The sequence below is a fragment of the Geotrypetes seraphini genome, chromosome 6 (assembly GCF_902459505.1).
Source record: "Geotrypetes seraphini chromosome 6, aGeoSer1.1, whole genome shotgun sequence".
Taxonomy (NCBI): Eukaryota; Metazoa; Chordata; class Amphibia; order Gymnophiona; family Dermophiidae; genus Geotrypetes; species Geotrypetes seraphini.
In genome coordinates, this window is record NC_047089.1 from 180,812,519 (window position 1) to 180,825,250 (window position 12,732).

General features: G+C 41.8%; 1 protein-coding gene across 3 annotated transcripts in view; it reads left to right on the forward strand.

Annotated features, from left to right (window-relative positions):
- Window positions 1-781: 781 nt before the first annotated feature.
- Window positions 782-12,732, forward strand: part of ARID5A (AT-rich interaction domain 5A) — a 49,875-nt gene continuing 37,924 nt past the window's right edge. For 2 of the 3 annotated variants that reach the window (XM_033949599.1, XM_033949601.1), the window contains exon 1: window positions 782-899. In XM_033949599.1, coding sequence (XP_033805490.1) covers window positions 896-899 — 4 coding nt within the window. In that variant the 5' untranslated portion in view covers window positions 782-895. Of the gene's footprint in view, window positions 943-12,732 lie in introns of all 3 variants that reach the window. The other variant, XM_033949600.1, reaches the window with a different exon arrangement.

Below are 12,732 nucleotides of genomic sequence, written 5' to 3' on the forward strand. Positions count from 1 at the left end.
TGTATTTTTGCTTCCAGCGCAATCTTCCCACTAGAGAGGATGGTATTGTCACCTCCACCCATCCAACTTACCTTTCAGCAGGAAGGAAGCATTGGTTAACCAAATTTAGGCCTGTTATAGTTATAGCGGACACTTAACTTTCTTTTTTAAATAAACCCTGCCTCTGGGTCAACAATGCTATCCAGAATCTGAGCTAGCAAATTTAGGCAGCTAAATCTTGTCACTCAGGCCAATTCTAAAAAAAACTTTTGGAGTAGCCTTATGTAGCTGGCTAGATCCCTTTTGAAAATAGACCTCTTGGATTCTGTTCATTCCAGCACTGCCGAAACTTTTGGATTTTACTCAGCTTCTGTTTGAAAAGCTCAGAAACTTTCTATTCCATCTACCCTCAGTAATAAAAAGCAAATTTTAAGAAGATCTGCTACATTTTACAATAGCCAAGAGAATTCAATTAACATTCTTTTCTATCCTCATTTTTATTTTGTACTTTTGCACCTCCTTCCCATGGTACTGTCCTGGACAGGAATCCTAATACTATATGTCTCCCCAGTACAGTGCCACAGCTGGAGCCAAGGCACCACCTTAGACTGAAAATCTTTAAAACAAAGCAGAATATCAGTTTTTATTACACGTGCAGAGAGCTCGGCTGTTCTGCTTTTTCTTTGTCAAGGCCATGCTGATGCTTAAGACTACAACTCCCAGGGCTCCTTAAGCCGAGGAGGAGGATCCGACCCTGCGTTTGGCAGCAGCTGTCTTCAGTACACGGAAGGTGTGGCTTGATCGCAAGTTTCTCCGGAGTTTTAGAGAACAGAGACACGTGGAGATAAGAAAGAGACAAAGCTGAGCAGTGCTGGTCAGGCGGCTCTCTGGGACAAGCCATCAGTGACAGCCGAGGATGGGTGAGCTGAAACTCCTTCACGTGTCTTGAAAGTTGCTTTTCCGGTATAAAGATTTCTCTTACTGTTAACAAGGACAGTGCAGAAATGTCATCGATTTACTTAACTCTTGCACGTGTACTTCCGTATCTATGTATGATCTCTCTGGTGCTGTTTGTTGTGGGTCTGTGGAATACATATGGGGAGGGACAGTAACAGCGAATAAATTCTCTGTTTATGGGGATGGGGAGGAGGGGGGACATTACGGTTGCTGCCTATAGGCTTGCACCCAGAGCAGGGAAGACTTTGCCTTGTCAGGTAAACAGAATCTCCCTCTCCCTTTGCCCCCCACAAAAATAGACACGGTACACAACCTGTCGATGTTCCTTCATCCTGGTGTAAAAACCATCTGAAGAGCATAGACCCTCTTATTCCTATGTGGGAGGTGTCTAACAGGCCAAAACTCCCTGCAGTGTGAAGTGTCTAAAATGAATAATTTTCTCTCTCTCTCTTCAAAACCACCCCCCCCCAAAAAAAAAAAAAAAAAAAAAAAAAGTGAGGTGTCTGCATTCTGAGACCCTCCATCTTCCTCTGTGTAAAGAAATTAACATTTAGAAACATTGCCCATATCGCATATCTAACATGCAGAGCCCCTCCTAATGTAAGCTGTCCAATGTAGAGCCTTGTTCCTGTGCTACATAGTAACATAGTAGATGACGGCAGATAAAGACCCGAATGGTCCATCCAGTCTGCCCAACCTGATTCAATTTAAATTTTTTTTCTTAGCTATTTCTGGGCAAGAATCCAAAGCTTCACCCGGTACTGTGCTTGGGTTCCTACTGCCCAAATTTCCGTTAAAACATACTCCAGCCCATCTACACCCTCCCAGCCACTGAAGCCCTCCCCAGCCCATCCCCCACCAAACGGCCATACACAGACCGTGCAAGTCTGCCCAGTACTGGCCTTAGTTTAATATTTAATATTATTTTCTGATTCTATATGTCTTAATCTGCAGAGACGGTTCTTTCCACGTTTCTGCTTTGCAGAAGAACCCTGCCCTGTCCTCCGCACCTCACCCCAACTTTGAGAACTGTCTAATATGCGCTCTTCCACGTCACCCCCCCTTTACCGTTTTACATGTCTAATATTCAGATTCCCTACCCTCCAGCATAAGAAAACTTTTAGGACTCCTTTTACAAAGCCGCATTAGTGGCTTTATTGCGCCTGACTTTTTATCATGCGCTAACCCCTGCGCTAGCCGAAAAACTTCCACCTGCTCAAGAGGAGGCGGTAGCGGCTAGCCCGGCTATTACACCCGTTAAACCGCTAACGCGGCTTCGTAAAAGGAGCCCTCAGAGACACCCCTTTATGTGACATAACTAACGTGAGATCTTCCCAATTCCCTGTCTGTATAAGGTGTCTAAGATGCTTTGTTTATGGTGCCTAACATACATAGTCTTCCGTTTTTCTCCTCTACTGGTTATGTGGTGTTTAAAATACAGAATCCCAACCCCCACTCCTTAGAGAGTTGTTTCTCTGCAGCTGCTGACAGAGAGTGAGAATGCAGAAACATGCTGTGGCTTTGCAGGGGATTCCCATAGCTTTTCTCCTTCTGAACATTTTCTACTTAATTTACCAAGCACTGTACTCGATTCAGTAACCTCACATCCTGCCACAGCTTCAACCCTTCAGCTGTCCTCCAAGCGTTATTGTGACAACTGTTGAGGCCAAAAGAAAACTTAGCTTTCTGGTATGGGTGCTTTTGATTGAATGTGCTTTTATGTATACACAGTATGCATTTAGGCATATGTGCATACACAAATATGCACGTCTTCTAAGTTTGCATGCATATGTAAGTTCAGGGTGTGTGCGGGGGGGGGGGGGGAGGGGTTAAACAGAAAATTAATTCTGTGAAACACTCTGTAAAGTAGTGTTTCTGCTGTGTACAGTCATTTCCTGAAAGTGTGCTGTATTTTCAAGAACTAACTGGTTGCACTTTGACAATCTGACCTCATTCGACCAGCAAGGACTCCTGTGACCTTTATTATCGAATTCAAAGTGACCACAAAATTTTTTTATCATTCTATTTATTTTCATTGGGAGCCTTTTTGTTACCAATCATTCTTTTTTTCTTGCAAAGTAAATATTAGGTGCCATTCTTCTGCTATACATAACACTAGATGTTGGTCTTCGAGTAGGATAATTGAAAAGGTTTATTGTTTATTGAAAGCATCTATACCACTACTAATGCCTGGGAAGTCAATTCAGAGCGATTTACATGAGCTTCTGTAATGGTGTTACAATACTGAATTAGCATTGAAAATCTTTCCAGAAAATGCTGACATAATTAAACCATAATCAATGCATGAGCTTCTATAAAGATGTTACAATACAGAGTTAGCATTTTCTGAGATGGTTTTCAATCAGACATAATTAAACCATAATCAATGCCGGAGCTTCTATAAAGATGTTACAATACAGAGTTAGCGTTTTCTGAAATGGTTTTCAATCAAACATAATTAAACCATAATCAATGCAGGAGCTTCTATAAAGATGTTACAATACAGAGTTAGCGTTTTCTGAGATGGTTTTCAATCAGACATAATTAAACCATAATCAATGCAGGAGCTTCTATAAAGATGTTACAATACAGAGTTAGCGTTTTCTGAGATGGTTTTCATTCGGACAAATTAAACCATAATCAATCTACCTGCTTATATATACATATATAATATCTGCACATGTATTAGTATTGTGTACTATATTCATACTACTCCTGTTTCTTTGCACACTTAGTATCTGTGCCTATACAACAGAACATAGGTAGTACAATGACTTCTAGTTAACCCACAAATTCTCTTGCACAAATTTCCATCTTCTCTGAAGGTGTGAACCAAGAGTATAGCTAGCCACCCAATTTTGGGTGAGCTTGAACCTCAAGTGGATGGGCATGAGAACCCCACCTGGCATCCCCACCCCTACCCCCACCAGGTGATCCAGCATCTCTTAACTTCAATCCCTTCAACACCCTTCCCCCCACCCAGTTCCTTTTAAATCCTTCAGTGCTGTGCTGGCAGTGAACAACAACTCATGCCAACTGCTTGCCCTAGCCCTAAGCCTTCCCTCTGATGCATCTTCCTGGTACTGACGACAGGAAGGTACATCGGAGGGAAGGCTGTATCCCAGGATACAGAGGGAAGAGTCAAAGGCCCTGATTGGCTCAGATGCTTAAGGCCCCTCCCAAGGGGAGGGAAAGGCCTGCCATTTTGAACTGGCAGGTCTACGAGTGGGATAGATTGAGCTTCCCTCCCGTTCCAACTTCTCTAAAAAGGTACGGGAGGGGGTGTTTCAGAGGGTTGGGGTGGGGTTTCAGGTGACCTCCGGTGGTAGAGAGTGGGCATCCCTCCTGCCTATTTTCTTTTGCCAGGGGGGGGGGGGGTCAGCATGACAGGAGGAAGTGGGCATTTCTCCTGCCATTTTCACGGGGGGTGGGGGGTGTTTGTGGGGCCAGTTCATTGGGGAGAACTGTCATCAGCAGGGGGTGGTGGGGCTTTTTTATTTTTTTAAAATGGGGCGGATATTGTGCGTGTAAAACACGCACAGCATCTGTGTCAATTTAAAAAAAAAAAAAGGTTTCCTGCTCCGAATAGTTGAGTGGCAGGAGGCTGTTTTCGGGGCTTCTCCTGCCGGCTCTGCGCAGTGATCATCGTACGGCAAACTTTTTAATGCATCAATAGCTCTTTCTGAATCGGCCCAAAAATCGGATTGGTGCAGACCCACACGGTCTTACCAATCCTCTTAGTGCATCTAGGACCGAGAGTCTTCAGTTGATGGGGCTTGGTGATCCCAGGCAGTCACAAACCAGTTGTGCTGCTGCTGGGTGGGCCGATGGATGTAAATGTATGTGGGCAGTTTTATAACAGAGCACTGAAATTAGTACATAATGAGGATATGCTGTAGGAGCCTATTCTATAAGGAAAGTGGGTGCCTGCTTCTCTCGATGGCAGTGGTTTTCAACCTTGTTTCTGTTGTGATATACCTGGCAGTGTTCATGTTTGGGACACACTGAAAACTACAGATTACAGCTAAACCAACCCCCCCCCCTCTATTTCATTTAATTGTTACTAACCAATGATACGAGAGAAATACAGATACCAGGGTCTTTATGATGGAGAAGAGGGATGGGCTGGAGACCTGGAACTTTTCCACCTGGGGCTGGTGGTTAAAAGTAGGGATTCAAGTACAGTACTTGGCTTCCTGGATCTCAAGTCTCCCTGACCTGCTGCACAAATGGTTGTTCAAGAAAGCACAATCATGCTGTCTGTCAAAGTTTTGGTGACACAGTGGTTTAGGACCATTGCTCTATGGCATAGACTGATGTAACCTGTATGAGAATCTAATTATATAAATTACATGTGTAAGTGGGAATCCCGCCAAAATCACTTCCATGTTTTGCCCCTGTGTACACCCCCTTGAAGATACAAGTTAAGCAGAAGGCATGCTGGCATGTACTGTAATTTCTTGTACATAATCTGCAGTTAAGCACATTTTTGGTTTGTAAACTAGTGTACAGCCCACACCATTGCATGACCCGTGACTGTAAAGTATATAAGGGTAGAAATGTAAGTCATACACTGCAGTTTTTAAGCTTTCGGCAATCGAATATGCGAGGGTTAATGGAAATCATGAGGCTGAGCATGTTTTTCTTTTTTTTCTGCGGATGAAAAATCAATCCGTGAGTAGAGAAAGAAAGAAGAAATGTTGGTGAAACTCCACCCACGAAAACGCACTTGCCGAGGCAAACCTCCAAAATTGCCAGACATGAGGACAAATACGTGTTTTTGGTATTGTTGAATTGTTGTGATTGCAGAAATTAAACAATTTTAAACATTTAAACATGTCAAGCAGTGTGTGTTGTTTAAAATCAGCAGTCTGCTTGTATTACATTAAATTACATTACAATAGTGATTTCTATTCCGCCTTTACCTTGCGGTTCAAGGCGGATTACATAAGAATTGTTATGATATTAAGAAGTACATATTGTTAAGATAATAAGAAGTACTTAAGGAATAGTTTGAACATTTTCTAATTTGCTAAGAAGTAGATAGTATTGCAGGAGGAATTTGGGACATGTCTGGTTGTGTTATATTAGTTTTATGTATTTTTTGAAGAGTAGGGTTTTTGTTTCTTTTTTTGAAGATTTTGTAGACTGTGGTCGAAATAAGCAGATTGGTGAGTTGTCTGTCCAGTTTTGCTGCTCTGGTGACCACATTTTCTTTTTGATTTAATTGAGTTGTGTTGGAGAAGAAAGATATGCTGTGTACAATATTATGAGGTTATCCTGTCTCTCCCCTATGAAATCTCTCCCACACTTAAGTATAACTCACAGCATGCCCCTTCAAAATATAAAATTGCATATTGCCTGTGGGGAATATACAAGAAAATATGGTACATATACAGTATATGCTTGCATTCTAAACAAATAGATGTGCATAACATGTTAGTTAGTACCTAGTGTGTGTTTTGTAATATGCCTCTTCAGGACTGGATTGGAGCCTTTCAGGATAGGATCCCACACTAGTGTCCGGGTTTTGAAGCCCTGCTTGCACAAACTCTCTGAAACAAAACTTCCACAGCTCCCTTTTAATAGTTCACTCAAAGTCTCAGTTTGTAAATCCACTGGCTGTAAAATTGGCCAGCTTTCCAGGCAAGGAGATAAACAAAATTACTTGTACTGAGCCGGTCTGGGTTTTCCCCTTTAAAATCTCCTAAACTCCTGGGACATTTCTCTTACTGATCAGTCTTAAAACTTTCAAAATTAACAAACAAGTAGTGAGATATTTTGCTTAACAAAGGATACAGTTCATTTTCCCTTTCTTTCAAAGAAAACTTCCCCTTATCAGGTTTAGTTGTGTTCATGTTCATCTAGCACACAGTCTTTTCTAGTCCAAAAACAAACAATCCTTTTTGTATGAAGATAGGCAGTCACGTCCTTCTCACACTGTCTGTAATCACCCACACTGCCTTTTCTCAAATATTTGGTGAATATCTTTGGCTTAGGTGCATTCCATCTCCTCTGAATCTTCAGTGTTAGGGAAAGCTGCCTCAGTCTACTCCATAGACTCAGGACTGGCCTCCTCCTTTGCTTCAGTGAAAACTATCCCCTTCCCCAGCCCTGGGGAGGAGGGAGAACAGGTGTAAGGCCCAAGCTCATCTGGCTTTCCCTTTGTTACTCAAGGGAATTGGGCTTTCTTTCGGCTCCCCCTTGTGCTTAGGTGGGGAAACTACAGAAGGCCAATAGGTATTAATCTTTCCTTTATTTGAGAGTGATCTTCCAGGATTTCCCTTGCGTGCCTACTATATCCTGAGCCTTCAGGGGCTACAGAGGGAGAAGGGGTGGTTTGGGTACCCTCCTGGCCATTACAGTATATATGTCTATTGTACAAAATACGTATGCACATCACAACTCTACCCAAACTACAGCCCCAATAACACCGAAGCATACATCACACACAAGGTGTAGTCTTACAGAACACTTAATTTTTATGTTTGTATATCTCTGTACAATTTTATAAGAACCAATTCTGCATATAAAACTTTACACTCAGAAAAAGCTTTATCAAATTTATTTCCTTACTGTGTGTTCTGAAACAATATTATTCCTAGTCCTGCCTCCTAGGTTCCTCTATAAATAACATAAAGATGGCTAGACCAGTGTTCTTCAACCGCCGATCCATGGACTGGTGCTGGTCCGCAAAAATCTCCCGCCGGTCTGCAAAGGACCAGCGTCCCCCGCAAGCACTGAGTTAAAAAGGTGTCTCACTGCAAATGCCTCGTGGACCACCCAGGTAAAAACACCAGTGCAACCATCCTCCAACACCTCCTGGCCGGAGCCGCCAATGGGGAGCTCGCGCAAATCTGGGTCACAGGCCACTGGAAAGCTGGAGGCGCGCGAAGCGGGCACCATGTAGCGAGTCTGCCGACCATGCTGCCCGAAGGCATCTGCTGTGCATGCACAGAAAGCCACTGCCTCCCCAGCTTGCGCTGTCCTCTCGGTCCTCCCCGGAAGGAGCGGAAGGTCCCCCCGCTCCCAGACCCGGAGCAGCAAGACTGAGCACGAAATGCGACCTCCCGAGCCCCCAGGTAGGCTGAGGAGAAGCCTCCTAATAGGAAAAGTCACTCCCCCCGTCTCCCTTGGCAGTCCAGTAGCAGCACCCGAGTCCACACCAGCACTCCTCAATCACTGGTCTGCAAAAAATTCCTCTATTTCTGCTGGTCCATAGGTACAAAAAGGTTGAAAAACATTGGGCTAGACTATGTAATTCAGGTTTTCTATAAAGAATGTTTTTTATCCAATGCAATGTGATCATGAAGCCAGTTTTGTGAGCTCTGTCCATGGTGCTGCTGTGACTGAAATAGTATACGAAATGTCTAATGTCCAGTTATGTCTAAAAATGTCAAAATTGGGTTGTTGTTTTTTTTTAGTTTTAGGTAATGTGGAGTCCCTTAGAGCTTCAATGATGGACTCTTCTCTATAAAATTTTTAAAGATGTAGTTTTTAAAGATATATTCCCTAGCTATCTTGCTTGCTTTTCCAATTGAACAGGATTTGCTGTGAATCCTGTTTACATAGAAACATGATGGCAGATAAAGGCCAAATAGCCTATCTAGTCTGCCCATCCACAGTAACCATTATCTCTTTCTCTCTCTGAGAGATCCCAGGCCCTCTTGAATTCAGACACAGTCTCGTTTTCCACCACCTCTTCCGGGAGACTGTTCCATGCATCTCTATCACCTTTTCCGTGAAAAAGTATTTCCTCAGATTACTCTGGAGCCTATCACCGCTTAACTTCATCCTATGCTCTCTCATTGCAGAGTTTCCTTTCAAATGAAAGAGACTCGACTCATGCACATTTATATTATGTAGGTATTTAAACGACTCAATCATATCTCTCCTCTCCCACCTTTCCGTCAGCTAAGCTGCCAATACTTTTTTGAGACTAAGGTAAGTAAACACCGATCTGGGTCAGGGGAGAGTATACACACTTTCGAGTCTGGGGTTGGCTCACATTATAATTCTGGGCCTAAGGGGAGTACACATTGTAATTCTGGGTCTAGGGGGAGTACACATTGTAATTCTGGGTCTAGACGGAGTACACATTATAATTCTGGGTCCAGCGAGAGAACAATCAATACAAGTGGAATTGTCCAATAAAGATAAGGTGCAACAAATAAAGATGTCTTTCAAACCGTCTGAACAATCAGGTTATTCTTTATTCTTCCAATAATACTCGACCCGACATGTACATGTTTCGGCCCTACGGCCTGCGTCAGGAGTCTATAGATAATGTGTAGAATTATATAAACGCATATAGAGACGGCGTTCTGGTAAGAATTCTCCTCCTTCTTTTGCCTTAGTTTGGCTTTTTACTCTTAATTTGAATTTCTATTGTTTTTGTTTGTGGCTTCACTTTTCATTTTTAAGATTTGTTTTCCATGTACACGTTTTATGCCAGTATTTTAGTGACGGCGGCTTAGCTTTAGTTTTCACTTTTTACCTTTATGCATACTTTTTGTGCTAGTGTTCAAGTGCCAGTGGTTTGGAAAAACGTCCTTTTGGCAAACGTCTTTCTTCTTTTTGATTTACAGTTTTAATTTTTAGTGTCTATCAATGTGTGACACCTTTAGCCTCATATTAGTTGGGCAAACGTCCTTTCTGTTTATCTACAGCTTTCTTTTTATCTACAGCTTCAATTTTTAGTGTCTATCGATTTGTGACACTTCAGTTTCACATTAGTGTCCTCTTTAATAGATATACCATTTCTATTTTAGATTAATACAGTTTTCTTGAGTGGTCCATACTAGAGGTTATTTACACTCAAAGATCTCCAAGGTACTGCAGTGCTCTTATATTTCATTTATTTTACTCAGTAGGTTTGGTTGTTTTTCATATTCTTTTTCTAATTAGGTTTAATTCCAAGTATACTGAGGGACATTGGTCCTATAATTTTATAAAATATATTTTAGAAAAATATATTTAAATTATAAATTATATTTTAAATTATATATTATATCTTGTTTTTAGCATTTAAATATACATTTTATTATTGCGTGGTTATTGATTGTACAGTGGTTAGACACATTGATTGGTTTTAAATGTTTTTTGTTAAATAAATTACCACACATTGTCTTTTAGGGATTATACATTGGTTACTTTTAATCTTCTTGTGATAATATATTGATTATATATATTTTTTTAATTAACAACCATTATATGTACTTAATTAGTATTAATTATCTTTTAATTATCTTATTAATTAATAACATATGAAATGTTTAAATTGCTTTGCCGTGACATCTAGATCAAGTTTGATTTTAATTTTATGTGCTGCTTTGATTTTTATTTTATGTGTTGCTATGGTCAATTTTAAATCTATATGATATTTATATGATGAACTTGTAATAAATTAGTTATTTATATATTTATATTCATATTTTATGGTTTATGTTTGGTTGATTAAATATATACTTGGTTACATTGATCCTTGAGATTTTTATATGTAAATTGCTGTTTCTATTCTAAATATTTCCCTAATATGTTTTTAATATTTTTTGTTGTTTGAATGTTGTTTATATTTTTATTAACGTATATTATATTATTATAGTGTTCATATGTCTCTATATGCGTTTATATAATTCTACACATTATCTATAGACTCCTGACGCAGGCCGTAGGGCCGAAACATGTACATGTCGGGTCGAGTATTATTGGAAGAATAAAGAATAACCTGATTGTTCAGACGGTTTGAAAGACATCTTTATTTGTTGTACCTTATCTTTATTGGACAATTCCACTTGTATTGATTATTCTATCTTTTGTGGATTCGTTTCCCATGTGTTTTGCGCTCCAGCGAGAGAACACACATTGCAAATTGTACTAAAGGAGTTCAAGTAGCCCAAGCGGGAATACCCCCACAGGGTACACACATTTCCGAGTCTGGGATAGGAACACAGTGTAGTTCTGGGACTGGGGAGTCCGGGATAGGTGCACGTTGTAACTCTGGGTCTAGGGAAAGTACAAAACATGCGAATAATGCTAAAGGTGTCCAAGTAGCTCAAGCGGGAACATCCCCACTGAGACGTAACAAACATACAAAATGGAGGGCTATGTACGTAAACGCCCACAGTCTGGGAAACAAGATCCTGGAATTAGAAACAGAAATGAGGAATGCCGACCTGAATGTGGTGGCGATATCTGAGACCTGGCTCACGGACTCCCACGGGTGGGACATGGTCATACCGGGTTACAACTTGCTTCGCCGGGACAGGGAGGGCAAAATGGGAGGAGGTGTAACATTATATACTAAAGATGACATTAAGGTCACCAGAATCACAGATGTCCACTACACTGGAGAATCCCTTTGGGTAAATTTGGCCAGAGGGAAGGACAAATGCCTGTATCTTGGCGTAATATACAGACCCCCAAGACAACAGGATGACCAAGATAGGGAATTAATCGGAGATATAGAGAATATCACCTTGCGTGGGGACACAGTATTGTTAGGTGACTTCAACATGCCTGATGTGGATTAGGACACGCTTTCCTCTGCTTCCGGCAGCAGCAGGAGGCTAATAAACTCTATGAAGGGAGCAAGACTCAGGCAACTGGTGTTGGAACCAACAAGGGATCAGGCAATACTGGACCTGATACTTACCAATGGAGAAAGTGTCACAGAGGTCTCGGAGGGCGACACATTGGCCTCCAGTGACCACAACATGGTATGGTTCAATCTCAGGAAAGGTTTCACTAAATCTACCACACTGACCAAGGTCCTCAAATTCAAGGACACAAACTTCAAAGAAATGGGAGACTTCGTTCACCAGGCGCTACAAAGCCAAGCAGAAACCGATAACATGGAAGAAATGTGGTCGACTTTGAAAGCCACCATACAAGAAGCAACAAACCGCTATGTTAATTCAGTAAGTAAACGGCGAAGGAACAATAAGCCACAGTGGTTCTCTGCGGAGATTTCGGACCTCATCAAGGAGAAGAAAAAAGCATTCATCTCTTACAAACAATCAGGGAAACAGGACTCTAGGGAAGTCTATCGGGCCAAGTCAAAAGCCGTCAAAACAGCAATTAGGGAGGCCAAATTCCGCATGAAGGAGTCTCTAGCGAAGAACATCCAGAAAGGAGATAAATCCTTCTTCAGGTATATCAGTGACAGAAATAAGAACTCAGGTGGGATAGTACGTCTTAGGAAACCAGACGGAGACTATGTAGAAGCGGACTCGGAAAAAGCCCAACTGTTAAATGAATACTTCTGCTCAGTCTTCACCCATGAGGCGCCAGCACTCGGCCCTCAGCTACAGACAAGGTTTGACACAGATGACCCGTTTAGTAATTTCGAGTTTACACCCAGCGGTGTCTACTGCGAGCTGTCAAGGCTTAAGGTTAACAAGGCAATGGGGCCTGACAACCTACACCCCAGGGTGCTCAGGGAGTTGTGTGATGTCTTGGCGGAACCGCTCTCCGCGCTCTTCAATCTCTCCCTTAGTACGGGTAACGTCCCGTTGGACTGGAAGACGGCTAACGTCATTCCACTCCACAAGAAAGGCTCCAAGATGGAGACAGCAAACTACAGACTGGTGAGTCTCACATCAATAGTGTGCAAACTAATGGAAACTCTAATCAAACACCAATTGGATACGATCCTGAACGAGGAGAATCTATGGGATCCCCGTCAACATGGATTTACTAAGGGGAGATCCTGCCAATCCAACCTGATCAGCTTCTTTGACTGGGTGACGAGGAAGCTGGATGTTGGGGAGTCCCTGGACATCGTATACCTGGACT